Below are 26,724 nucleotides of genomic sequence, written 5' to 3' on the forward strand. Positions count from 1 at the left end.
AAAATAGACATTCCTTTATCTCAGGCTTTTGATGAGCTAGGTATCCAGTTTTTTTGTTGTATGTTTTGCCGGTAATATTTAATAATTTTAACATTGTTTAATCTCATCAAGTGGAAAGGGGTATTGGAATTTCATTGGAAAGAAGGCCGCTTTGGAAATAAGTTTTACAAACTATTATGTGTTATCCTCCAAAAAAAAAAAAAAAAAAAAAATGTTGAAGCCATTTGTCATTGTTAAAGTGAATGCATCTAAACAAAATCGTTTCATATAAGAGTCCCTCAGGCAAAAACACTTCAAATGGTGGTCCATGGCATTATGAAAGTCAACTTTAGGGTACGGAACATGGAAAACTTTGAAGACCCCTGTTCTAAATTACAATAAATTTACTTGTGTTTGAAATTTGTGGCACATATGAGCCTAAATATAGGAGGATGTTCTTACTTCATGTACCTCATGCAGTGAGTTATATTTCTGTACTGAATTTATTTTATATGCTAAATGATATTTCAGTATCAGTGCTGCCTAGATCCCGTTTTGGCTTTTAGATTTTTAAAAAATGAATGAACGTTGCCCTCCAGCCCAAGAAGCGTTGTACATATAGCAACAGATGGCAGCTCAGACTCCAAATGAAGTGAAGTAACGATACATTATAAGAGAAATAATGTCAGCACAGGTATTTGTAGTGCCATGCCCTTACATTTGCTTCCACATTTTTGTGTCTCTATAGTATATGGGAAGCCTGTTCTCCACTCCAGTTCAACACCTCCCTCGCCCCTGCCTTTCATGCAAGGTGGGGGGGCGTTCCCCATGCTCCAGGGCCACCCCAGTGGTGAGGATACCTTGGAGGGAGAGTTGGATGACCTTGACGGCTGCCAGCCAATGGAGCCCTTGGCGCCCCCTCCCAGTGTGGAGAACATCCCCCGCCCTCTCAGCCCTACAAAGCTGACGCCCATGGTGCATTCTCCGTTGCGCTACCAAAGTGACGCTGACCTGGAGGTGCTCCGCAAAAAACTGGCCAACGCTCCAAGGCCCCTCAAGAAGCGCAGCTCCATCACAGAACCAGAAGGCCCCAGTGGACCCAACATCCAGAAGCTGCTTTACCAGAGATTCAACACTTTAGCAGGGGGCATAGAAGGAAACGCGGTCAGCGGAGGAGGAGGTGGCGGCAGCGCAGGCAATGGAACTCCATTTTATCAGCCGGCCAACCCTCCTGGATATCTGGGAGGTGATTCTGTGGCTGACACTGACAACGGAAACCTCCCTTCTGAGACGCCACTTCCACCACCACCTGGGGCGGAGGAGTCTGGCTCCGAGCCTCCACCTCCACCTACTGATGCTAATGACAACCAGCCACTGCCCATGCCGCCAGAGGGACTTGGGGACTCTGCTGAACCAGAGGAATCAGAGGACAACAACAACAACAATTTGGGGGGCTCAGAGGCTTTGCTCCCCAGCCCTGTGCCAGAAGTCAGCACTCCAGAAGAGAGTGGCACTGTGGCGTCGCAGCCTCTGGTGAGACACACACTTTTGGTTACACAGAGAATACAGTTTCCAGAAATTAATCCAGACCCCAGTTTAACCCGTCATTTGACCCTTCCATTGCAACAGGAGAAGCGTACAAACCTGAAGAAGCCCAACTCTGAGCGTACCGGCCATGGCCTCAGGGTGAAGTTTAATCCTCTGGCCCTCCTGCTGGACGCCTCATTGGAGGGAGAGTTCGACCTCGTCCAAAGGATCATCTATGAGGTCCGTTTATATGTCTGTTAGGGTTGAGACAACAAATCGGTGCAATATATCACAGTAGTTCCTCCTGTGGTATGTTATCGATACACTTATGCCAAGTATTGATATTTGACTTTTCAATCATGTCTATCCTGATGCTGTTGTTATTGTGGGCAAAATATCATAATAGTATTGTATCACAAGTTACCCAGTGATTCCCACCATTAATGTCCGTATATGTGCTTCTGTAGAAACAATTGTGAGTGCTGTGTATTTTGCGTGCACACTTCATGTTTTGTGATTGTCCTGGATAAACTTGTTGTCTTCTCATCTGGGTTCCCTCTCTCTCCAGGTGGAGAATCCCAGTACTCCCAACGACGAGGGCATCACGCCCCTGCACAACGCTGTGTGTGCGGGACATCACCACATAGTGAAGTTCCTGCTGGATTTTGGCGTCAACGTCAATGCCGCCGACAGTGATGGATGGTGAGTCCTGGCTCTGCAGAAGAACTCAGACAATATTAAAAATGTGAAGCACTTGGATTCAAATGATTGGCTCTTGTGTCGATGCATCATATTGTGTGTGTGTGTGTGTGTGTGTGTGTGTGTGTGTGTGTGTGTGTGTGTGTGTGTGTGTGTGTGCGTGCGCGTGTGCCTGTCATGTTTTGTGTGAACAGGACTCCACTTCACTGTGCAGCTTCCTGCAACAGTGTCCATCTCTGCAAGCTGCTGGTGGAGTCAGGAGCAGCCATCTTTGCCAGTACCATCAGTGATGTGGAGACGGCTGCAGATAAGTGTGAGGAGATGGAGGAAGGTTATATCCAATGCTCCCAGTTCCTATATGGTGAGTATCCAGCCTGTCAGGCTGCTGCACACTCAGCTTTCTCCTCAACTTCCAAAGTCACTTATCAGAGCCATCTTTTTTGTTTGGTTTTCTTGTGAACTCCACGGGCCTTTTAATCCTTTTAAGGAGTAGAGGAATTTTATTTGAGGATTATCTATCCCTTTAGTATACTTGCCTTCTCCTTACCAAATATATAAGAACTGGCTTCCCAATAATTATTTAGTCAATACTAACTCAGTCTGAGGAATTTGGGGAAAAAGTTGGGCATGGCATTTGGATCTTTCTTTATATGATAGACTGTATCTGTACAAAGATTTATTGGACAGTTGTGCTTTGCTTCAGTACAGTTTCGGTATTCTTGTTACTCCTGTTTTCCAAACTACAGGGACGATAGCAAAAATCATCCTATGAATACAAATACACTACTCACAAAAAGTTAGGGATATTTGGCTTTTGGGTCAAATTTATGGAAAATGTAAAATGTTCATGCTACAGTGATATTATATTATCAAAGTAGGGCATTTAAGTAGAAGCATACACTGGTGATTTCCTCATCTCAAACAATTTCTTGAAACAAAAGCCAACAACAGTGGTGGATATACCACAACAAAAAATGTCAGTGTCAATAACTTGTCATGTGCCCTTGAGCATCAATTACAGCTTGACAACGACGTCTCATGCTGTTCACAAGTCGACTTATTGTCTGCTGAGGCATGGCATCCCACTCTTCTTTAAGGGCGGCCCTCAGGACATTGAGGTTCTGGGGTACAGAGCTCCGAGCCTCTACACGGCGACTCAGCTCATCCCATAGGTTTTCTATGGGATGCAGGTCTGAGAAAGTGCAGGCCACTCCATTTGAGGTACCCCAGTCTCCAGCAGCCGTTCCCTAATGATACGACCTCGATGAGCTGGAGCATCAAACACCTGATGTGAATTTTGCCGTTAAACTCCTTGTTAGAGAACAGCAACTTGTGCAAAAAGTACTGAAACATTGAACAGTTGGACATGTGCATTCAAAAGTTTACAGAAGGTCACATTAAGTTCACCTGTAAAGGTTAGAATGCATTTTAGGTTCATCCTGAAATTTCACCCGAAAGCTGAATATCCCTAACTTTTTGTGAGTAGTGTATGTGTTCATTTTGACAGCTAATTTTGTTTTAGTTTTAGTGTGTGACAAAATGAAGAAAAATGAAGTTTTAATCTAATTCCACTGAATTATTTTTTCTTTTTTCCCCTCTGAATTGCTCCTTATTTGTTAATGACTTTTTATAGAGACTGATCTACATTCCTCATTATGGCTTCTTGTATTTTGCATCTAGCTTTGGTTCTGTTATTGTACTGAAAATAAAGTTTCCCTATATGTCTGTTCCTTTCTAACTCAGGTCAGGAGTTGCATTTTCATTTGTCTATTTCTGGGATATTCAATATTTTTATTTGTTGATGAAAATGCAAATACATTTTGTCAGTTTTTGTCAGCAAAGATTCATTTTTGTTTAGTTTTCATCCTATAAAAAGTGTTATTGACAAATTATTTTAATTGTAGTTGAAGTCAACAGTAAAAAATTGGAAAAATTGGAAATAAAAATTCCAATTCAATAGCAGTAAGGTAGAGAATCCTCTAATGCACACAAGCACACTGTCTAAACGGTTTCTTTTTGACATGTCCCTGTCCAGGTGTCCAGGAGAAGTTGGGCGTAATGAATAAAGGAACTGTGTATGCTCTGTGGGAGTACGAAGCTCAGAGCCCAGACGAGCTGTCGTTCAGCGAGGGGGACGCCATCACCATCCTGCGACGACAGGACGACAGTGAAACAGAGTGGTGGTGGGCACGCCTGGAGGACAACGAGGGCTACGTGCCCCGCAACCTGCTGGGGGTAATGCCACCACAAACCTCGTGTCATATTTGTCTCGTTTACAGTAACTGACCTTTGGGCTGGGTGATGTGTTCAAAATTAAATGTCACAAGAGTTTTGATAAACTGTGGGTAATGTGGGTAGGATGACAGCTACAGCAGTCTCATAAGTTCAGAAAATGAAATCCTGTTGCTGTAATGCAGCCTTTAAAACTTGTGTAGGTAACTTTTTCTTCCCAATTTTGACGAATCACCATTATACAGAGGAAAAAAAATCAGTTTTTACGGGTTGCTCCTTGGGCGATGGTGGCTACGGTGGCATATTAGAACCATCGTAAGGGGAAAAAATTATGGAGCCAGGGGAAGGGGGTATTATTCTGAGAAAGAAAAAATCAAATTCTGAGATTATAAAGTTATAAGTTACGAGGAAAAACTTGGAAAAATATTTGCTAATAATATATAACTTTGCTGCTGCTTGTCGTGTATGACACCTGCAGTTGATAATTAAATTCCAATTTGCAATGGGATTTAGTAACAAGGAAATCCTGCTGATTTTAGCCCAGAATCACAATATTGTTATATTGTATTCATCTGAATAGGCCCACATCACGCCAATGTCTCATCAAAGTCTGGATGCTGATGATGATATCGTGATTCTGCGATATCCAAAATCCCAGACGATTTCTGTCATGTCATGATATCACCATAATCATCAATATATCACCTGGCCCTAAATTATTTATGAAATAAGTTCCCTATTATCGACGCAGTTGTTAATAGCGTAACATATCCATCACAAAGAATGAATTGACGTAAAGTGGTTGTAGAGTTTTTGTTTCGCTTTCTTGTAACCATGTAACGGTTACATCCCCACAACCTACAATCTGTTGCATCATTTTGACCTGAATCTGACGTTTGTATAACAAGACGTCCTCTTTCTCCTTCTCGCAGCTCTATCCCAGGATCAAGCCTCGTCAGCGCTCCCTGGCGTAGTCTCTCACTCCGCCGACCTCTGGGTAACAGCTTGGACTAGTGACAGAACCAAGAGCAGAGAACAAAGGAGCCTGGTGCTCTCTTTTCCTCGTGGCCATAACTTCCCCTGCCATTTGCTTCTCCCAAAATCCTTTGTCTGAAGCACTGGGCAGTGAACTCTGATGTGCATTTTCACAGAACACACATATATGACACACACACACACACACACACACACACACACCACAAACACAGTCATATGAAACAAGCACTCCAGTTGCGAAAATCTCATACACCACTCCATCTTTACCCTGCTGGACCCCGACCCTTCACCCTGTCGCTCTGCCATTGCCACCAACTTGATTTGATCCTAATTCAGTGTTAGTCCTTTATCAGACATAAAACACTAACCCTTGTCTCAGTGTTTCTGGCCAGTGCTCACACTTCTGAAGTCAGAGGAAGCCCCAGTTTACTTAGCATTAGCACCTATGCAGTCATTTCAGGCATGGCAAGCCCAGAAGTCCAAAATGAGGTATGTGGTGGCATTAGTTTACACGTCACTGTATTGTGACCGCAGAATCATCTCTAAGGTCAAGAATTTCTGTTTTGTTTTCTTTTTCAGTGACATGTAATTTGAAAACTAGGACATTAAGTGTGTTTTTGTGTGCCAATGGTGATCCCTTTGCAGGAAAAGTACACTACTATCTCAACAGTATTTTTAAGACATAAGCTGGTTAAGCAAGCTCTTGTTACATTTTATCTTGGACCAGTCTAGCCACCAAAGATGAATATAGATTCTATTTCCTCTCAAGGAATTGTTCACCTTGTTCAAATCAGAAACCAAGCAGGATACTGCTCCGTTCACTGGATATGCTGCAGTCCATAATGATTAATCGCACCCAGGATTTGATGAAAAGCTTTTCAAAAGTGTTGACATGGACAAGGGCATGGATTTAGGAGGGGTGAAAGAAGACGTTGTCAATCCCCAGTAGTAACCTCACATGTGCCAAGCCAGTGTATTGAAATTCGCTTGGTCCAGTGACAGTCTAGCCAGCAAAGATGAATATGTCTTTAAAATCTCATGAAATCTTATAAATCTCATTTTATGAACGCCATTGGAAGACTTGTATGCTCTTTGAGTGTCATTTCAGAATGCTTTAAAAATGCACAAACTGGATGTTGGAGAATTGTGGATATGTGGCAAGGACATAAATAAAACCTAATAGCCAGTTAGGCCTTGTACAAGTCCCCATTTCTCTGTGAAGTGACATTTCAAGCTGTTGGGTAAAGAAAACACTGTATTTGGATGAGCCATCCACATAGTTCATTGTTTCTATTTTTGCTTGTTTGATTATCCCTGAGATGAACAGGTCACATGCTGCAGTTGCCAAAATGTATTGTCATGGTAATGGTTAACCAATAAGATTAGGCTTGACCCAAAAAAAAAAAAAAAAAAAAAAGGTTGCCAAACACATTGAATGGAGCTGTGTATCTGCACCACATCTGTTGAGTGTGTCCTTGGCTGCAAGCAAACATCTTAATTCTGGGTATTTCAGGAAAAAGGATTCGGGAAATGACTCGTCAGGTTGAGTTTGGTCACCATTTTAATTGTAATCAGTTCCTCTAAGCAGAGATGTAAGGTAGTTATTCCACAATCTAATTTGCTCCATGTGGAGGAGAATGATGCTAGTCCTTAATGGTGATGGTGGGGATCAGTTTTCTTTTTCTTTTTCTTTTTTTTTTTATGACCTGAGGCATTTATTCTGCACATTTTCAATCAATGCAGATGTTCAAAGGAAAACTTAGACTTCCTCTGTGATCCAGAGTTTTTCTACTTCGACATCATAGCAAGAAGACCTGGAGGCAGAATTTTTGCACATAGTTTAAACAAATCCTGATAGTGCACCTCAGGAAAAAAAAACTTTGAACCATCTCAGAAGTTTGGTTTTCACCAGGGGACCTAACAAAGTTAATGAGGACTTGGACATTAATGCTTCATCATCTTAAAGTCAATGCAATTTTCCTCAGGGAGAGGTTTTCCCCCTACATAGGTTTTGGTTTTTGGGACCTTTGGGTCACCTTTTTCACCTCTAAAAATTTGCAGGCCTGTGTTAATCGTGCCTGTTTTTTAATATTATCCATTTATTTTTGGTAGCAGTTATATTTAAAGTTGCAGACATATTGCAATGACTTTATTTTTGCTTTAGCAAACTTCACTGTCCTCCATCAGAAAAGGGAGCTTTAAGATATTTCAGTTGTCCCAGAACCAGCATTTCCTTATTTTACCCTGAACAACCATCACCTTCATTTGAGCAAACAAAAATGTAGCCCCAAATTTAACTGTATCAATCATGGGCTTGTACATTTAGTGAATGAGGAAGTGTAATGTCTGAAAGGGAAGAGTTTCAAATTCAGACTTCACTTCAGACAATCCCGAACTTGTCAAGTCTTTTTCCTTAAGTTGCCCCCTTTGAACTATAAGCCATTCCAATGCCACTATTCTCTCTAATACATGTGTATCTATCACATCATCCAACATCGTAAAGCTCATCATCTTGTTCTGAACCCTGAGTGATTGAGTTATTATGCCAAGAGTGCAAGTGACCCAAGCTTTATCATGACTAAAACCTGTACATACGTGTGAGGAGATGTGAAATATGTTTGATTGTTTGCTGTATGGAGACGTGGGCTTTCTGTATGAACGCTGTACTCACACATCTGATTCTGTAAATGTGAACAATAAAAAGGAAGCTCTGGCATGATGAGAAATGTTTTGCAGTGTTGTATCAGAAAAAAAGGATTCAGGCTCGTTGCCACTAGATGCCAGGCAAGTAGTATCTCATGGACAAAATGAAATGAGGAATAAAGGGAAGATGACCTAACACTTCATCAGCATCTCCATGTATGTTTACTTGTCCTTACTGAGTATATGTGTCATGAACTATATCTATAAAATAGGTTTAAAATAGATTAACTGAAGATTAGAACAGAGAAGAGTAGATTGAAATGAGAAGTAGAGCAATGAGGTATGCTGCTGACAATTTAAAAAAATAAGTCATGTTAACACCACTAGGTGGCAGTCTAAGATATGCAGTTGCAAAAGGCAGATGTGTGAAATTCATGTATTTGGAGCTGTAGAATTTTTTTTTTTTTCTTTAAATCAAAGTGCATTTTTTCTTTCTTTATTTATTTTTTCATTTTAACATGCTTTGACATACCTATCAACTTCACTACTTCAAAAGAAAGTATTATATTCAGTTTTCCTCAAGCCACTGTGTAGATGTAGACAATCTGGCCATGGCTTTTCTGACATTTTGATGTGTGTTGTTGTCTGGAAGATATCTGGGTGGGAGGATATGGCATGTGTTTGGCAACATTTTTTGCCCGTTACATCATTGCTTCTAAACTGAGACACAAAATGGGTCAGAGGCCTACCTTCAGTTGGACCCTTATGACAAAAGTCAAAATGTTTTCATGAACTCTTGTCTCAGAGTTTGACACTGTAATCTTTATGTAGGTCTTGGGCTGGAAGGTTTTGGAATTGCTCAAAAAGACTCATCCATTACACAACAGAGCAGTCTGGACACCAGGCAGTGGTAAGTCTACATCTGGTGAGCATCGTCCTCAGTGTGGAGATGGTGCCGTGCCCATACATTTTGAGGGGCTGACACACAAAAATAACTCCTACTTCTTAAATTATTTTCAATCAGGGCTACAGGATGCAATTTTGACAACAAAGATCCCTCTGTTTCATGTATGTACTGAAGGAATATGATCATACTTTAAACTCTACACTAAAAAATAAAAGGATGAACGCATTTCAAGAGGGTAGTTTTGATGTGGCAGGGCTAAGAGCTCCGGTCCCTTTTGTATCTGGGGCTCACAGGGGCGAACCTAGTGCTTTTGGGGCCAGAGGCAAACGGGGGGTAAAGTCCACCGCTGATGGTGAAGGCTGGAGATCTCAAACCAAACTCTGTTGATCCACTGTGGAAGAAAAAATATTGGTTGGCTTTCTCTACTGTTCTCTACTGTCGACTGCTTTTGCCAGTCTACTGGGTCATATTGTCAAACACATACAAGCATTGCTCATTCCCTTCCCCACATCATAGTGAAGTGGGACAATGTATGACTAATGTTGAGTTTCTACTCTCCAACTCTTGGTTTTGATAAAGTCATGGGGAGTGAGTGAAAAAATTAAATAACAATATAAGCCTATAATATCCTGTAGACATATCATTGTAGTTCCATAGAGGAGATAAAAGTACTGTGTAATATAATAGAGTCACTGCAGTATGCAGTGACTGCAACTCTCTATTGAGCATCAAGTAATTATAGAAATATTATAGTGATTATTATACATAAAAAAGAATATTCATCTTTTGACACTCAAATATTCTGAAATCTTTCACATTCAAATTTACAAATATTTTAGATGTGTGCTCAACATTATGTACAGGACTCTAAATTAAAATAAATAAAACAAAAATTCGAATAAAAAAATTGTATAGGTTGACAGATTTAGTGCTTTTTTCCAGTGACCATGAGCTCAATAGTTTTTATATATTCTTTACAACAAAACAATGAAGTTGGGGATAAAGTTTGAAATTCTGCATTTATGTATGTGAAATTTGTAGACTTAACAAGTTTACCATGAAATCAACATTATATTAAGTAATGACTTTTTTTACTTTTATTTACTAGACTCTTCAGATCAGGTTATGATCGAGTGAAGTCATAGTCATATTGTCAATGTTTAACTAGCTGCTGAGATATCACTGTATCGTTTTTCCATCTCATTAAGGTAGGGTTTTCCATCTTCCTAAGTAACACAGCCGCGCATGCGCACTAGCCCTTTCATATAGGTAAACCAACGAATCGATGACGTCACGCCGAGCCCAGACCAACCAGTCGGTTGAATCATCTCGCTGTCTGGATTGTGTCTTTTTCTGTGCTTTACTTTTCTCTGCGAGCTGATGAAGTTTCGGATGCGGTTAACGAGGAAAAAATGAACCACGTTAAGAGGTAAGAACAAGTTCGTTGAAACTAAAAACTTTCTGTGTGGTAAACAATGCTCGTGTCGGCTACTACACCGGAGACATTTCATTGTGTTGACCGTGTCCGTGCCGGTGTGGCCGGTCACCAGCAGCCTGCCTAGCTAGCGGCAACTAACTTAGCGAATGTAGTCAAGTGGCCGGTTGAATTTCACTGTAATTCCCAGAGCTTAATCAACAAGTTTGGCGAGATGTGCCCCAGACAGGTCGGCGTGCAAATGAGCAGCGTTGTTTTGACTTGAGTCGGTTGACATTTGCATGTGTTTTGCCAGTGTTGTTTTGTCAAGCCTGTGTTCGGCAGCCTGCTCCGTCCGCTGGGAGCTGCACAGCTGACTATCATTAAGCAGCGGCTTCAAAGCTGCATCGCTGCTGAGGATGGGGCTTTTAGGGCGCCGCAACCTGGGGGTGTAGAGATGTTGTCAGGCTGTCCCGCAGGGGGACTTGGGTTCCAAGGTACCACTCAAGGTACCACAGTTAGGGGCGTGAATCATTAGCTGTCTCTGGTAGCTATACACTCAATGGCCACTTTATTAGGTCCACCTGTACGATTTAATTCAATAAAATCCGTTCTGCCATAAAGTTTTATTTTCTGATGCCTATACTGATCAGGTTTCTTTTTGTCATGGTAGTAGAGGTGTTCATTCAGTTCTGTGTTTGGCAATGAGCTCATAGTTAGGGGTGCTGTTGTACTGAACTGCATTTTATTGAGAGGTGTTTCTAATATTCTGTCCCATCATGTTTATAAATATGGGAGGATAAAAAATTAGAAACACCTCAATATACTGTAGTCCAGTACAAGACCTCTGCAAACTACAAACTCAATAATAAACAGAATTAAATTTACACATTCCCCACAATGTCAGCGAAAATTGAACATTATAAACTTTCTTTAAAGATAGAAATGATTTTGAGCTGCATCAAAATGTACAAGTCTACCTAATAAAGTGGCCACTGAGTGTGTAATGCTGCACTGAGTTCTATCCATTAGTAAAAATATGGCGTTCATTAGGAGGAAGTCTTCCTGAGCCATGAATTTGTGTCTGGTTTGTAGGGGTGTCCTGACATCTAGCTAAATCATAGGGAAATATTGTAATATCCTGAAATGGCATAAGTGTTTTTTTTTCTGGTTTTAAAGGCTGCATCACAGTAAAGAAATGCAGTTTTCTGACTCTTATAGCTATTTTATTATTTTTATCTACCTGCTTGATTATCAAATCCACATTACTAATGATAAAATATATATATAATGTATTATGAAAGCACCAACAGTCAGCCCCACAATATTGTCACAATATCAGTATCAGCATATTTGGTAAAAAATGTAATGGTATTTCATTTTGCCCAAGTAGCCCAGCCCAATGTGCCTTGAAATATATATATAAAAAAAATGTATTTTGGCCAAAATATGTGCATTAAGTATAGACAATACCGTACATCATATCGCTATCCAGATATTTGACGGAAATATCGACGTATGAAATTTTGTCCGTATTTTGCAGCCCTAATTTGAACTGCAACGCATGCTTGTCAATATACATTGACATGCAAGTACTGCTCGTTTACAAGGATACTAGGAAGTTTCTGGGTATAGTTGCTGTCTGGTGAAAACCATGTAGTCTGTCTTCAATTTTGGCGATTTTCATGTTTTAACTTAATTTAAGGATTTACCTGTCCCTCCAGGTCACATGTCAAACGTGCCAAACCATATGCCATGGAGGGCCAGGAGGCTTCAGGTTTTCATTCCAACCAAAAACTCTGACTCAAAACTCTGATCAGTGACATCACCTGGTGGAACTTTTGGTTGGAATGAAAACCTGCAGATTCTTGGCTCATGGCACCAGTTTCACCAGTTTGACACCCCTGCTCTAGGTGAAGAAAGTTAAGCTTTGGGATTCTTAAAGTTTTTGATACACTTTAGATACACTGAAAAACGTACAGTTGGCAAACAAAAAATAAGATTTTTCTTTGCAGAAAAGCATACAATTCTGAAAATAGTAGCCACTAGCATACTCGAAAAAAATGGATAATAAAAGAGTGCACTCAGTAGAGTGCCAGGTAGCTATATCTCCACTTCTCTGGTGCTCAGGCGGAAAAAACAGATGAGGAGTTAGCACTCAATTGCGGTATAAAACAGATTTTTGAAAGCTTTTGAATCACCGCAACCATAACAAATCCTTGATCATACAGTCTTAACTACTCGGGCCTAGGGTTGCAAAGGGGTGGAAAATCCAGTAAATTTCTGGAAATTTTCCAGAAAATTTTCCATGGTATGTTAAGCTGGGGAATTTTGGAAATATTCCAAGTTGGAAATTATGCATGGGAATTAAAAGAATATGTATAGGAATTAACAGGAATTTACAGGAACTAATGGTAATTAACTGGAAATTTGGGGTAATTTATGGAAACCATATCATATATGAACATAAATATAAACATTTTGTTTTGTCATAAGCAGACATACATGCAAACTAATACAAATTTAATAAATGATATTTTTGACTTTGATTTATTTGTGAGTAGAACTTTAATTGATTATTTTATTGAAAAACAAAAAACATGAATGTTCAATAAAATAAACATATTCCCTATAATCCCCCTATTTATTCCTGTTAATTCCCATTAGTTTCCATATAGGTTCCATGGAAAGTTTCCAACGTTGAAAATTCCCAGAATTTTGCAACCCTAATCAGACCGATATCTGGCATTTTTATTTAAAAGACAGGTAAAGCATACAGTAACATTAGTGTTAAATAAATATGCACCTAAGTTCAGCAATTTTATTTCTCATTTGTTATTATTATTAAATTGTTCTATTTTATCAGATAAAAAAATGATATCGGCATTTTATATTGGCCATCAGCTGCCATGCTCCGTAAAAATTGGTATCAACATCCGCCACTGAAAAACTCATATCGGTTTTGTAAAAGACCCCAACCACAAGAGGTCCTTGATCATACAGTCATAACTGTCATACAGTCACAAAAAAACAATAGGCTGATAGGCCCAGTAGTATGCTCTGCTAGGTGGTAGCTTGGAGGGGATATTGTGTTTGGTCAATAATAAATCACTTTTGAAAGCATGAAGTTACAGGCTGGCCAATGAGCACAACAGGGGGATTACAGCAGGATAATCACTTTAGTACTACTAGGTCCATAGTATCAGAATTCATTCCTGCATTCCCGAGAATTAAAATGCTCTAAATCATCAAGGGCATGCATGTGCTTGTAATGGGCTGTGGCTGGCCTTGTGAGAGGACTTATAGTGGTGTGATTTGCAGACGTGTTTTCACTGTAAACATGGCTGGAAGAGCAGTCTTACATAGTATACTGTCATCTAGTCTACAGCCTTAAAGGACCATGCCAATGATTTGCACGTTTAGCCTAATATATAGCCTAAGTTAATACAAAATGTATTAACTTCACATTTCTGCTGATCTTTTCCCAACACATGCAGTCGTATTTGACAACTCTCATTTTTCCTCCCGTTTGTTCAGCCATTGGATAAAGGTTTCCATCCATTCCACTATGATATGAAAATGAACTTTCAGAAACCTCAAACTTTCATCATACAGTATTCCATCACCGTAATAAAGTCGTCCACATTAGTTTTCCTAAAAGCAGCAACACTGTTGTGTTTTGATGACTTGAAATTGAATGGAGTGAAACAGTCCCTCCACCGGAAAAAGACCCCAGGGAAACTTTACACAGCCAGTTATTAGTTCTGTGGTTTATGAATGGTGTTGACTTTATGAACTTCAGAAGCAGAATATTATAAAATGGCTGTTTCAACCAAAATTCATATTTGGAAATGGAGGGATTCTGATTATGTTTATGTTACGTTATGTTGTGAAATCATTAGTATCCCTGCATTATTTGCAGAATGGTTTGTTGTAATGTAAAATGTGGAGAAATTGTAGTAAATGGGCCAGACATTCAAAATCACTGGTATGGTCCTTTAACTATGCCTCGACAGGGGAGTAGGTAGGTTACACATCAGCTTTGACAAGCCCTGGCATTTGACTTAGGTGTGTTGTTTTCGTCAGGAGCTGCACACTGCAGATGATTAGTCCATGTCAACGTCAGTGCGCACTTGTCCAGGTGGTTTGTGCTTTAGGGCTTTCCTTGTCTGGAGATGTTATCATCAGGTGACCTCTGCTTGCGCTCCCTGTTTTCATGCTAAGGTGCAGGCAGGTGAGAGGCCATCACTGAACAGAATGTACCCGATGCAGAAAGATGGGATTCCGATAGCTTGACTTAATCCCCTTTTCTGCAGAGGAGCACATCCATACATGAACATCAAAGTTGCCAGTTCACACACAGTAAATGCACGCTGCACTGTAAGATAGGCAAAGCAGGGAGGAAGGAATGACATGTTTTCTTGACGTGCCTGCTCCTCTGTCTGCCTCTGTTTCTTTCTAACCCACACACGAACACCCATGAAGCTCCTGTGGGGAATTGGGTTAATGAACTGGGTGTCGGATTTCACAAAACTGGCAATATAAAGAACAGATTGGTCTCCTGGTAAAGGCTGCAGAGTGAAAGAGTAAACGACAGTGCAGGCAGCAGAGGAGGCATAGCCTAATTATTTTTTCAGCAGCGGGTGTCATTCAAGGGCAGCCTCAACACAGCTGAGCCTCTGAGACCCGCCATATGTCAGTATGGTTTCTAGATGTCGTGTTGGCATTAATGCTGAGATGAAGGTGTGGAGCCACGATGGTTTGGTGTGATGACAATTTTGTCATATGTAATTGTAGATGCCCATCCTTCCTATGGATTTTGGAGTGGTAGATCAGCTCTCTTTTTTTTACTAGCAAGCAAACATGTCTTAGATTTTTATATGCTAACACCAGCTGGTAGCACTATGTCACTCAGTCAGTTTGGCTGTTTTACATTTTAAGACAGTACTCCTTGTACAGAAGAACTGTGTTGTAATGGTTTAATGCCTGTTTAATGTCAGTGTTTGATGAATATTATTGTCTATTAAAAATATTCGGAATAATACATTTTCTTATTTCTAGTATTTCTTATTTCTCCAATTTAATTCTGGTTTATTCTCCACCTTATTTCAGTTAGGGTCTAGGCTAGTTAGTATGCATACCATGTTCTTGACTGGGTTTAAATCCTGACTCATGCTAGAGTGTCGCATCTCAATTTCCTCTATTTTGCTACTGTATACAGCCACCAAAAACAAATGAAACGCTTATTAACAGACAGGACCAAGGAATGTCAAAAGAGTAGAGAAACTTGATTTATTAAGTGTTAAGTCTAGGTTCTGTTTTTGTACCTTATTTCCACTTTCATTATGTTATTTCCATCTACAAGCACATTTGAGCTACTGTTTTCATTTGATAGAGCCTGATTATGTTTTGGTCAAACTGACTGTAAGAATGCCTGTGTAGTTTTAGGAAAAAGGTTTATCAGTTTTCAGTGTTGGGGTTGACATTGTCTGGCCAAGCTCTCAGTGATGTCTAGTTCACCCTGTGGGATAAACCACTGGGCCTGTAGTACTCCGCTAGCTGGCCACAACAATAGGCTTGTATGACTGTTTGAATGTGCCATTCTTTGTGCGTTGTGCTTCACTTGGGCCAGACAATGGCTTCATTTAGCATCCCTTCTCCGTCGAGGCCTGCTCTGTCACCATGGCACCCCTGCCCTGCCACACCCTGCCCCCCAGTCTGGCCTTGCTTTGCACTTGTCCTCACTGTTGGGACAGCTGGGGTTAGCTGGCCGTTGCTGGCCACGCCCAGCCTCGCTCTTTGAGGATTGTTAGTTTGTGGCCAAGCTGGAAAAATGAAAAGCGTGCCATCATTTTCACACTAAACATGGAGTATAAACCAAATTCTCACTTAATCCCCGGAGCTAGGCAGACATCCACTAAACATAATTTTTGGGATCATAGATTTTTGAAGATTTTTACTTTGCACCTGAGGCAGAGGGTGAAACATGACATTGTGTTGGATCTAAAATAAATTAAACATTAAACATACACAATATGGCAGAGGCCCAGCTAAAGTCTTCTCCATTTAAAATTCCTGGTTTTCATCTCGTCTTACATTTAGTGTATCCATTTTAGTCTGCTATGCGATTCTATTTTTGAAGACATGCAGAAAATAGCATGTTTGGTTTTTTATTTCTTTCATTTTATCACCATGGGTAGATATTCTTTATCTCCCTGTCTTGTGGGTAGCCTAATATTCAAAGTGTAAATATGTCCAAAACAGTCCAAAGAAAGGTTTAAATACCACTCCATGATAATGGACTGTTTTTTTCCTACAAAGGTCTCTGGCTCTTGACCCTCGTCATTGTCTTGACTTGAAAAAGCAGTGCACCCCAGTCCCAGTTCAACCTTTAAATGGTGGAAGATTTTTAATTGATGGGCTTTCTGCCAACCAGCACTCAATCTTTACGGCTGGTAATGGATTTTCCTTGTCAAGTCATTCCCTACTTTCCCAAATTGATTTGCAATAAAAAATGCATACTGGCCACTGATGTGATCTGTGTTTATTAAGAAAACTTGATATCATAGTTAAGCTGCTCTAAATCTAGGCCTGCTGTCTGAAAATACCCTCAAAATGATCACTTATCTTCCCAACTGTGACCTCATTGTGTTATTTCATATCCAAATTATGATTATAAGAGCAAAACATCCAAGTGTCACCATCCAGGTCCTCACAGAGCTCAGAGCTGTAAATCTTAACATGCTCACAACAACTGACATGTTAACCTAAATCCATTAAAAGTGCTATAATCATTGTGCCTTTCTCAAAGTCCATCCCAGTCATTGCTTTTGCAGTATAGACTTATCTCCACAGAGCTGGTCCTCCAGAGAAACAAGCCTTGATCTGCAGTCTTATGGTGCTATAACTAGAACTGGGTGACCTATGAAATAATATTTTGGGCCAATCTGAACTTGTTGCAGATGTACTCCGGAGAGCGCGGTACAAGCTGTGCTACTTCTGCTGCCTGCCTGAGATAGCTTCCTTTTTTGAGACTGTTTTGAGAGATGAAGAGTTTCATTGTAAAATGAAAATACATATATACAGACATATACACTGTTTCTAGTAACATCATATCAGATGTTATAATATTTTCAAAGGATTCTGTGCAGTCTAATTCTAGGGATGCACCATATTGGATTTTTTGCTGATATCCAATAATACCAGTATTTTTTAACTCGTTTGGCCAATTTCCATTGCAATACTGATATTTGACCATTTTTTCCACCTAATTGCAGAGAACATGAAATCTCTCCTATCATGGAATTAAAATATTATTATGTGTCCTTTTCTCGTAACGACCAGAGACTGTCCTGACAACAGCCACAACCATGGCATGTTTGACCTATTTCATGTATTGGCATGTCATATTGGCTAAAAATTTCATTTCTGGTTGATGCCAAAATTTCTTTTCTTATTTAGATTATTTTTTGAGTGAGACAGGAAAGGCAGGGCAGGGGATGACATGCAGCAAATGGCCTGGACTCGGATTTGAACCTAGGTCGCTTTGGTCAGGACTCAGGCTTGTTCGCACAGGCATGGTACGCGTTCTACCATGTGAGCTACCAGAGTGCCCCGCCAATATTTCATTTTAAAGCCAGTATTGGTCGATACCAATGACATACTGATGTTATCGTGCATCTCTACCTAAGTCCTTGATTAACAAATGATAACACCTTTATTGGTTGGATTCTCTTTATTTGAGACATAATGAACAATGGGCTTCAGGGACTGATTTCTCTTTTCTAAAATGAACACACTGCTTTTTGAGAGATCCTCAGATATTTATTTGCTCGCAGTCAAACTTCAGTGTTTCATCTGTTACTCATGCTGGTGTGATTATAGCTGTGACACATCACATGAAGTCACCCAAATCTTATAAATCTTTTATTCTAAACCTTATGTTATTTTATTAAGTAGATGAAAAATGTTTCACAATACACACAATGTGATAAGAAATTGTTGTTAGGGAAGTAGCCTGACATCTTGTTAAACGGAGCCATCAATGTTTTTGTCATCATTACACAACATTGCCAATTTGCCTGAAGGCAAAAAGAAAAACTTTTCAAACAGCAATAAAATCATTACACTATTACATAATCAATAACTGTCAGTGATGGTGATTCAAACTTATTTGTGCAACCAAGCTTAAAAATCTAGAGCCAAGATAGAGTTATAAGTGTTTTCACCCTAATAAATATTTTAATGTTTGTGATAACATGGCTAAATACTGTTGCGTGAGCCAAAACAATTGTATCAGGCAATAAGGTCTAGCATATGTATTCATTTATATTTGGTTTGATTTATTTAGATTTGGTTTTAATTGAAGTGCTGTTTTTTTTTTTTTTTTTTTTTTTTTTTTTTTTTATCAGATTAGTTTTTCACCTTGTATAGTTTTAATTAAACAGCCCTGTCCTGCTCAAGAGCATTTGAGGGTAGTTAACGCAGTTACAAAGTGACTGTTCTTTTGCCAGAGCAAGAATGAAGGAGTGCGGCAACAGGAATCGAGGCAAGCCCCAGATTATCATGATAATGAGCATCCAAAATTAAACGCTTGTGTGCCTCAGCCACAAGAAGTGGAAAGAGGGCAGCTCTGTTGCAGTTCAAACAAAGACAACATGTAGCTCCTGCCTTGTGTGTGTGTGTGTGGTTATGGGGGTGATACAACCAGTATGCTGGTTGTGAGAGGGTGTGTGGGGGTGGGTGAGGGTTTGTAATGGGCCAAATGGGATTCATGTTTCAATCAATGAACGCCTCTTCTCCTCCTTTGTCTTCTGGGTCACATTATTGATGTTAATTCCCAAAGCCTGAAGACATTTGGAAATTAGAATTTCATATGAGTCTCTGGTTTGGAAGGTCCTGCTGATTTTGAGTTATTGTTTAATGATGCCAGCTGGTTTAATGCCAGCGTTTTGTCTGACAGCAAATGTTGTGCGCCCATCCGTTCAGGCTGCTACTTGTACTTACAGTAATTACAGTGTGATCACTGAAAGCTGACGCATATTCAGCATCTCAAAAGGCAACCTCTCCCCACACTAACACATCCTAGTTTGCCTCTGTAGAATCACTTTCAGCCATAAATTATTAGAACCTGTAATATTTCCAATCTGTGATGCCTTAGCAATGTATATTTCCACTGAAAATGAATCTTAAAAGATGGAAAAGGTGACTACAGTAGTAGCCAGGAATTTCTGAGGGGACTTTCTCTGGTTTGGAGCAGCACTACCAAAATACAAAGCTTATTTTGATGTCTTTCTCTGGCAAAGTTCCTCCAAGTGGAGCAGTTGAGGAGTGTGGCTTCAACCTAATGACATCATCTATCATTGTCTTGGTTTTCTAGTATTAGGACAGATATTCAAGCTTACTAATACTAAATGGACCACATGTGGATTCACAGAATGAACCACACTTCCCTTTTAACATGCCATTAATTAACTTCTCCAAAAGAAAAAGTTTCATACTGATATGTTGCCTCTTAGGACACAAAACACAGCCTGGAAGCAGCTTGGGGTGAGCAGACAGATATCAGATTGAGCAGCAGACAGTGCCAGAGCACGGCATGCTTTATCCTGCTCTTAAAATGCTGCCCCGCCCTCCAGAAAGCCCACTCAAGTTCTGACAAGTTGCCAGGCAAAAAAGTGAGGACAGAAAAATATGTTTATATCACTGATTTCTTGCCTTCTCTGATCTTTCATTCATTCATTGATTCACCTGTGGTGTTATTTAGTAATCAAGAGGTACAAGCAAAAGAGAGAAAAGCTGAATTGTTAATGGATGAAGTTGCTTTGCAGAGTAACTTGCCATTACTGAGGATATTCCACTGCATTGTATATGGAAATAGATGCACAATGCGGTTCATCAGTTTCTTTCTGTCATCTATATAACATCATGTGGCAGGCTGTGATGTTATTATTTTTTGCCATGGTAATGTCATTTCATGGTTGCTGAGTTGGCTTGAATGGAGCCAGTAGTGTCAGTTGTGCACGTCCATATTGAAGTTGTTGACTTTGAAATTGCTTGTGAAAGCATTACTGCTTGTTATTTTTTCCTGTGAGGCGCTTTGTAATTTAAAAAGAGGCTTTACAAATAGATAATTCTGCAGTTTGATGTACAGGAAAACCCTCAGTACTGAATCTCTCTGAATGAATATCTTAGTGCCATAATTCAGTAGCCAATTTCTTCCCCCAGGAACAGTAGATGTGCTGGGGCAGGGGTTAGGCTACTGCTATGACGAGCAGGTTCCCACAGTATAACATATCTGTGCGATAACATTACCATAGTTGTGGAGAAGTACTCAAAACAGCCTCGCTGTTAGACAAAACCAGCTGCGTCAACAGCTAAGTGTTCCTTAGGCATGATTGTATTTCAGCTTTTAGCGGCAAGTATTTTCCTCAATCCTTCATTTTCTCCCAGTTATGTAACTTCTTACACATATAGGCCTACCAATGTTATGATTTAATCGATCCTTTTAGAATGGTGGGCACATGAACTCACAGGATTGTGGGGTGATGAGCAACTGATTTGCTAAAATAATTACTCACAATTCTGCAGAATTTCCCAGAGAAATATGATGGGGCTCCTAATGGACCACTTTTATTTTTCAGAGTAGTAACCCCTAAAGTAAATTGTTAGCAGAAGCTATGCATCTTTATATATTTAAAGTCTTACAGTGATATTAGGGAAAATAATGACCTTAACTCATTACTCCATTAAGAAAAAAATCACAACCCAACTATAGGCTGTTGTGCTATTTGCTATACTGTTCCCAAATCAAAGTATACTGTCACCCTGTTCACTGTTGATTGTGAAAAAGAAATGTGCTCTGCTTCAGTGATGGGTGAAGTGCTACAGGGCAGAGGCTGTCAAGTTGATCCTGTTAAACAGTTGGTGGCCTTGTCAACATCCCCAAAACATCCTCTGCCCCTTCCACTATTTGTGTTTTTGGTCCCAGTTGTCAAATCACTTGCAAGCTCTTTTTGCAAAGCTGTAATATTTTGTTTTGCTTTACCTTGTTGTTTCATGTTTTGTTTAGTTTTTTTTTTTCCCTTGCTCTGCTAAGATTATGACACACTTTGAGATAAGCAGCTTGCAACTTGACCATCCAGCCATGCAAGCTGGCCATGTGTGCTGGCTTTGGTTTCACGATAGATTCAACCTCTGTGTTAGTCATGCATTGTGCTGGCCATATACAAATCTCATGTCCGGTTGCCAATCAAACACCAGGCCCGAGTTTGAGACCTTTTCGTGGATTGTGTCTGTGAAACTAATTTTCAGAGCATCTGTGTGTGTGTGTCATTAGCTGATAGCTACACCGTGTTTTGAAATTACCTTCAACATGAGAGTGGACTAGATACTGATTGGATTATGTTGGATTAGTATTACTCTAGTTGATTTGTTTGTTTTTTTTATATGCCAATACTGTCTCTACTATAATAGGCCTCTTCTTTCTCTTGCCACTGGAAACCTTATCTACCAGTTTTTCTGAGCAGTGAGCTTGGCCTACATCTGGGTGGGGGTGGGGGGCGGATTTCAATAAGGTAAGCCAGAGCCTTTAAACCTCCAGTACCGTCAATCCGTTACAAGCACGTTCTCTGCAGCTGCAGTCATTCGCCTCATAATATTTTCACAGCAGTGCCTTCCTCTTCTTTCGGGAAGATATTTTATCTGTGCAGCCTTTCAGTCTCCTGGATTTGCTGTAAAAAGAGCACCGTATTGTGATTTGAAAGTCAAAAAGGTAGATAAAAGGGGTCAGAAAGTTTTTCTTTTTTTCCCTCAGATTAGAAAATATGTTGCTTATATTGGTAATGCTTTGATTGATCACAAATTGGTGTCCAAAAACATAATCCATGTACTGAGCAAGGTCTCAAGGTTTTGAATGGTTGGTGAAGCTAGAGCTTTGTACAAGATTTTTTTCTTTCAGGAGTAATTTTAGGCAAACGCAAGTATTCTGACAGACATATATAAATATATAGATGTATGTATATATATATCAGGGTACTCATCATGACATACATACATACTTATTAAAAGTGCCAGTTTCTACTATTAACTTTTTTATTGTCTCAGTAGATGGAGTTCACTTTGCCTGTCAACATACTTTTGACTTTTCACAAAAGCTTTTCTTTTTTCCAAGGAGAGTGCTTTGACAATAGGACTGTCCAGATTGGCTGCAGCAGCTACATTATGTGGGAAGGATATTTTTGCTATGGAAATTTACAAAAAAAAAACAAAAAAAAAAAACAACTCTTTATTCATGCTTTTTATGTTGCAGTTTATTTGCAACTGTTGTAATGTCTTCAGTCTCACTTGGGCGTCCTCTTTCCTTCGTCACATTTGCAGTTGCTCAGTTGCATTCTGCAGAGATTATAGGATGTGGCATGTAGCATGCGCCTTCAGGGATGGATCTTTCTATTCCAAGGGGTAATTACAAGCTTTCCAGAGGGTGGGTAAAGACCAGTAGGACCCTTTTCAGTCCTGCCATTTAATTTGTGATCATCGGGGTCCCTTACGAGGGAAGGGCTGCATGGGTGGAATTTATGGATGCAGCCCCACCCTGAATGCAACATATGTAGAGTATGTAGCACTGTTGCTTCGCACCACATGATATGACCCATAATCTTATGTTGCCCCTCATGTGTGTTTGCTCCAATCCAAGCCACTAATTTTGTTAAGATGCTGTCAGCCTTTCAACTGAGAACATGTTTGACATTAGAGTCAAGCAAAAAAAAAAAAAAAAAAAAAAAAATTCTGTCAGAAGCTTATCACCCTGAGATACTTAGCTTCACTTCACACAACTAAATCATACAATCAGCTGAAGTCCATTAATTTCTTTTAGAGCTGAGCGATAGATAAACACAGCCAACATTTGGACTGTCAGCAAGCCCTATGGTCTTATGGTCTTCAGCTATTTGCAGAAAGGTTTGATGAGTCTCTTGCTATCACAGATGCTTGGCAGGATTATGTGACGGCTCCATGCTTTATTGAAGGGCCCATGCTGTACACTTTTCCAGGGTTTTATTTTAATTGTTGATATCCCTAGCAAGATGTATTTGTGGTTTTGAGTACCTGTGGTCTGCTAAATATAGTTTCACAGCTCCTCTCTCTTGTCTTTCTCCCGGAGCTCTGGCAGCACGGTTCGTTTAGCCAATCAGAAGAGAGAATCAGCACCTCTCCACTGATAGGCTGACTGTTTTCTGAGTGACATATGGTCGGGCCAATTGTAGGCAAGTTAACAGCTATAACGTTATCAACAGTACTAATGAAAAACTTCACAGCTTCTGAAAATGTTATCGTCTTGATGAGACAGAGACAAAAAAATCACTTAGTTGACGTTGGTCTGGACAATGTGGGGACAGTATCCTTTACCAACAGTTTCTTAGCGAAACCGGCATTGTATTGTGTCAGGTTGATAAAACAGTCGGCGCTGAAATGAGCCGAACAGACAAGCAAATTTGGACTAAACTCCTGCGGGACCCGGGAAAAAAATTAACATCAGCCACTGGTCTCTAACGTGTGTTTGTTTTGGAAGACACTAACCCTAACCCTAACCCTGTGCAATGAAACATTAGTCTCCTTGCATCCGTCTATGGCGCAACAATGTTTCTTCGACATGTCGCTGACTTGTTACCTTGTTACCTGGGGAGCGGAGGCGGGCTGGCTAGTTTAAGTGGGCGGCATAGCCTTATGTGTGATATCACAAAAAGGAGGAAGTGCTGTCTGCTCATCTTAAAGGGAGAGTTTCAAAAAACGGGCTGTGTGCATTTCTCCATTTATCACAGGTTTAATGCATGGGACAGTATTTATATGGCCCCGAGACCTTGCCTATCACGAAAAACAATGAAAATTGCATTTTTATGCCATGGGGCCTTTAAGTGTTCCTTCAAGTATTGCTTCTACAGAATGGTTATATAAAGTATACCCTATTAAAGGACAGTTAGGTTTCTTAGATATTCAGCAAATACCAAAATGCATACCAACACCACTAGGGTTTAAACAGAAATTGATGTCCTCTGTTTTTCTGTAATGTGATGTGGATGATTCAGTCAGTGGCGGTGCTGTACTCACCATAGAGAAATTGGTAAAGTAGAGTTTGAGTTGTCCTTGTATGCTTAATAATTAACAGAAAAGTTCAATGAAAACACAGAAACAACCTGTCCAAGCCCCAGTTTCTGTTAGAGAGGCTAGGTTTAATTGTCAAGAGATGAACTGACAAGATCTGATATGATTTGAAGTGCAGTTATTTGGTCATCTACACATTTGACAACTCTTCATACTTGGATGAAATGAGGATACTGCATATTATTGCACATTGCGCAAAAGCTTCATTGCTTCTGCTATTTCACTTTCAAATTGGTACTATACTGCACATAGCTCAGGCCCCAGACTAACTTTTCCACTGGTAGAACTGATGCTACCAACTTTCTCAATTGGTCACTCCAGCACATGATGTGGTTGCATCCTCTTCTGATTTTCTTGCCTCTCCAGCTGTTCTCCTTTGGGTTTCATTTCTCATTTTGCTTTTTTAAAATAATTAGCTATACACTACTTCATTTTTGGAACAAGGTAACAGCCAAATGTCTGTCTCAAAGTTCTGTGTCCTCAACTTTAGCAAACTTGAATCTCATGCATGCAGAGGGCAGGGTCTCACACACACCAGTACACACTTGTAGTGGTTCATTAGTGATGGTTGAATTATTTTTGTATGAGTCTGTATATTCCTATTGATTTGAGAACTTTTGAAGACAGCTAGAACATTTCACTGACATCATAAACAGAAATTTCTCTTAGAAATGTGTCCCAAACATTTTTGGTTGTACCTGGAGCCCTTGAGGTCACTGATATGCCTATGTCAGTCCTGAATTGTACCAACATCCCTTCCAAGTAGAACAGGAGCTCTTCATGGGAACGGGACCTGTCTGTTATTCCAGCTGCATGACATTCTTTTCAGAGGCAGCTACCCAGGACTAGATGGCTTCCAGTGTTATCCATTCATGACTGCATCAGCTCAGCTCATGAGTCATGTCTGTAACACCAATTCTGTAAGGGATAAGTTGTATCAACTAGGACAATGAATATGGAAAATTAAGAAAATTAGTAGTTAGTCTGTTTGATCATGATCAGAAATCATGAAGTTTAATGGCAGTAAACTGCACACAGCACACCTATTACCAGCCTGACTGTTATATGATTCCTTTACACAAACACATGACAGATGCAAAATATTATGCATTGGTGAAATCTCCAACTGTTGCTATCTTTGTACTTTTAATTTAATGAAACAACCAAGGCATTTCTGCAGGATTTCAGTATAGACGGATAGGATGCTCCTTTCTTTTGTGGTCACACTTTGTGGATTAGGCTGCTTAGACAGGTGCATTTTTGAATAAAAATCTTGTCTAGTCCACCTTTCATTGCAAAACACTTTGGGCAGAATAAGTCTTATACTGTAACAATTACTGCTCACATTAAGCCATTCCCAGGACTGTAAAAATATGTTATTTGCCACTGTAAACACTCAAGGCCATTTTCAGCTTTGGGTTTGCTCACCTTTCATAGACATGAGATGACTGATTAATATGTATCAGTTTTGAGTGGTGTGTGTGTGTGTGTGTGTGTGTGTGTGTGTGTGTGTGTGTGTGTGTCAGCACCTGAAAACCTGCTCAAAAACCTGCTGGGCAGAAGGACGGCATCTGACCTAGGCTATCTCGCCAGCCATGTTTATCCAAACTTATATAGGCCTACCGGTGTCTGTATCAACTGCAGAACTCATATTCTCATTTGTAGTGAGATCAAAAAGTGTTTGAATAGCAACCTGTTTTTTTTCTTTTGTTTTGGGTCTGCACACTATTAATAATGCATGTAAAAGCATACAATGCCCATGAGATAAAAAGCGTAGTCACTCACAGTAAGACCTGTTGATATTTATCGTCTACGATAATATCTTAATTGTTGTTTTAATGTGTGAAATGACAAACTCGACTATGACACTCATTTTGCAAAAAACGCACCTTCAGAGTTCGCGCACATTCATTGCATCTGATCAAGCCAGGTAGCACATGCAGTATTCATGCATCACAACAAGCTAAGCTAGCATAGTTGCCTGTATGGCTGAAGTTAAAAATGAGTGAACGAACAGCACCAGTTGAGAGTTGAGACAAAACACAAACACCACCAGCTTCGGAGTCGACTTCGTCAGATTGAACTGCGAGGCGTGGATCATCCTCACTCGCATGGAGGTGGTTTGGTGGTTTGAAAAGATGCCAATCTGCAGACCGTCAGAAAGCGATTG

The 26,724-nt window shown here is 40.0% G+C and overlaps 2 protein-coding genes across 7 annotated transcripts in view; both read left to right on the forward strand.

The window, feature by feature from the left end:
• ppp1r13bb (protein phosphatase 1, regulatory subunit 13Bb) overlaps window positions 1–8,159 on the forward strand; it is a 39,453-nt gene extending 31,294 nt beyond the window's left edge. For all 4 annotated transcript variants that reach the window (XM_030046777.1, XM_030046776.1, XM_030046778.1 and 1 more), the window contains 6 exons: window positions 728–1,512; window positions 1,609–1,746; window positions 2,075–2,208; window positions 2,400–2,566; window positions 4,241–4,440; window positions 5,370–8,159. In XM_030046777.1, the coding sequence (XP_029902637.1) occupies window positions 728–1,512; window positions 1,609–1,746; window positions 2,075–2,208; window positions 2,400–2,566; window positions 4,241–4,440; window positions 5,370–5,411 (1,466 nt within the window). In that variant the 3' untranslated portion in view covers window positions 5,412–8,159. The remainder of the gene's footprint in view (window positions 1–727; window positions 1,513–1,608; window positions 1,747–2,074; window positions 2,209–2,399; window positions 2,567–4,240; window positions 4,441–5,369) is intronic.
• Window positions 8,160–10,285: 2,126 nt separating this feature from the next.
• daam1b (dishevelled associated activator of morphogenesis 1b) overlaps window positions 10,286–26,724 on the forward strand; it is a 68,289-nt gene continuing 51,850 nt past the window's right edge. For 2 of the 3 annotated variants that reach the window (XM_030046760.1, XM_030046764.1), the window contains exon 1: window positions 10,286–10,412. The gene's annotated coding sequence lies outside the window, so the exon portion shown is untranslated. Of the gene's footprint in view, window positions 10,413–21,685; window positions 21,974–26,724 lie in introns of those variants that run through there. The other variant, XM_030046762.1, reaches the window with a different exon arrangement.

This window comes from Myripristis murdjan, chromosome 24, assembly GCF_902150065.1.
Source record: "Myripristis murdjan chromosome 24, fMyrMur1.1, whole genome shotgun sequence".
Lineage (NCBI taxonomy): Eukaryota > Metazoa > Chordata > Actinopteri > Holocentriformes > Holocentridae > Myripristis > Myripristis murdjan.